Consider the following 2,507-nt stretch of genomic DNA (forward strand, 5'->3'; position numbering starts at 1 on the left):
TGACCGCGAGATTCGAGGAACCCCGACAGCCAGCGCCTTAGACACGGAGAAACCCCACACGTGGCGAGGGAACTCCGCAGGCCGTCGTGCCACACCGAGTCGAAGGCCTTTTCTATGTCAAGACTAACTAACATACCACACTCCCTTTTCTGGAGGGCGTTCTTCATTTCGGAAGACACCTTCCACAAGCAGTCTCCACATGAACGACCCTCCCTGAATCCCCATTGGAACTCCGGGAGGGCGTCAACCACCGTCAGCTCCTCCAGGAGCCTTCGGTGCATGATCCTTTCTAGGATTTTAGATATAGCGGGAAGCAAGGAAGGGCCTGTATCCCCCGGGGACATCATGAGGCTTCCCAGGTTTTCCAATGAGGATTACCTCAGCCACTTTCCACCTGGAAGGAATCATCCCAAGTCGCAAGCTCCCGCTAAACAAAACCTGTAAGGCCGTGATCAACAACGGCGGGGCCTTTTTGAAGATGGACATAGGGATCCGATCTAGCCCCGCCGCGGTGTTCTTACTTCGGGAGATCGCTGCCAGGATCTCCCTTTCAGAAACTTCGCCTGCATCGACCCTTGATATGTCCAGCTGGCAGCGCTTGTTCCAAGACAATACCTCCTGGATAGTAACAAAAGACGACGTCTCTACGAACTGACTTCCGTCAGTTCCCGAGATGTTGTTGAGGTGGGTTGAAAATATATCAGCCACCTCAACCGGGTCCGAGGCGAGGGTTCCATCAGAGCGCTTAAGGCGCACTGACTTTGCCTCCCCTCTCCCTCGACAGGCTCTTCAGTTTTTCCAGAAGTCCGGAAAGCGCGGGTCCACTCTTTGGCAGGCCCGCTCCCACCGTGAACTTTCGTGTTCACGAATTTCCCTCCGGATCTCCCTCTGAAGCCGGCTGATCCAGCCGCGAAACCAGACACGGTTCTCCTGGTAGACGCATTTGTCCCGCAGTCTGGACAGCCGGCGCTTGAATCTAATTTTATTTAGCACCCGGTACGGGAGCGTGGAATGTGCCTGGCCCTGTACTGGGTTCTGTTTGAAATTATCTCGCATATAATCAGACAGGGCAGCATTGATTCCATTATCTAACGCCTCCAACTCTCGTATGTTGGCGCAGGTATTCCCCACCAGGAGTGAGGGCAACCTGCTGGCCATGAACCTCTCCAGGTTGGCCCAGGAACCGGACCGGAGGTCAAAGTATCCTGGGGCCCTTTGAGGAACTGGCTCACGGAGTTCGTGCAATAGAGGCAGATGGTCGCTCCCAATATCAGGCAATAAGATTGTGTTACTAACCCAATTTAGCATTCCGGGGCTGACCAGAGCAAGGCCTAGCCAGTCTTGTCCTCCCCGCGAATCGATGTGGTTTGGCTCGCTTGAAGATCTGATTTCCAACCCGAGGTCTTCAACCAGCGTCTTTAGAGCCAAACCATGCGCGTTGGTTACCCTGAAACCGAGCTCTTGGTGCTTGGCATTCAGGTCCCCAACGACCATCGCCTTCGGATGCTTTCCAAAGAACTCCCGTACGTGCCAAGAACACGCCGTAAAGTTCTTCGAATACATCGCCCCTAGGTAAAATGTTAAATTACCTATGCGAATCCTCACTTGGAGGAATTCACATAGGCTACAAGAACATAAACCTGAGCTCCGGAGAGCAAGGTACGGCTTGTAGAAGAGGCTAGTTCCCGTGCCACATATTGACCCCTGTTTCCAGGGTATGTGACAACAGTTGTAGCCATCAACTACGTACGGACCCCCCTTTACCTTCGTTTCGTTGACCACCAGAATGTCCGCACTCGTGGTGGCCAACATCCTCTGAACGGCGTCTCCTTTACCAGACAAGGAGCGCGCGTTCACCGATATAATGTTGAGCATCATATCGGTTCCTCACCAAGGATCTTCTTGGCCTCAGCCATGTTGCAATGTAGCATATCTGCTACACTGCACTTCGTCGCCCTACATAATTTTAGTAGGCGCACACACAACTCCACCGCAGGACTAACACTGTCCTGGGGAGCACGCTCGCCAGGGGGGGAGTGCGGTGGCATTTCCACGTATGGAGGACGCCTTTTCCCCCCTAGGTTTTGCTGGGCGGTATCACCTGTAGCCCACTCGGAAGGCTTAGCACGCTTCGGCATCCGAACTGACTCGGATGTTATTAGCGGCTCAGCCGACTTTGTCGGCGAAGGTGGTACCGACTCGCTCGCAATGTGGCTTGCAGGCTTCACAGGCCTTGCCACCGAAGCAGTCTTGGGTGGTTTGGACTGCTTTGCCCGCTTGCCAGGTTGTGGCCCAGTAACTGCGACGCTAGCCGCGCGACTTACCTTCGAGATTACAGCCGCACCTACCTTTCGGGTTGCCTCCTTGAACTTGGGGCAACCTTTGAAGTTGGCAATGTGTCCCAACTTACCGCAGTTGACACAGTACCTCTTCGTAGGTGGCGAGGGGCATGCCTTGCGACCATGCTCGCCACCGCAGGTCAAGCACTTCGCCTTCTCAGGACACCT

General features: G+C 54.4%; 1 protein-coding gene across 1 annotated transcript; it reads right to left on the reverse strand.

Moving 5' to 3' along the window:
* Nucleotides 1-789: 789 nt before the first annotated feature.
* LOC115231178 lies at nucleotides 790-1,878 on the reverse strand. The gene has a single exon (XM_029801254.1). It carries the CDS (start codon nucleotides 1,876-1,878, stop codon nucleotides 790-792), a length of 1,089 nt encoding a protein of 362 aa, XP_029657114.1.
* Between the last annotated feature and the right edge of the window lie 629 nt (nucleotides 1,879-2,507).

Source organism: Octopus sinensis, unplaced genomic scaffold, assembly GCF_006345805.1.
Source record: "Octopus sinensis unplaced genomic scaffold, ASM634580v1 Contig17691, whole genome shotgun sequence".
In the NCBI taxonomy this organism is placed as follows: Eukaryota; Metazoa; Mollusca; class Cephalopoda; order Octopoda; family Octopodidae; genus Octopus; species Octopus sinensis.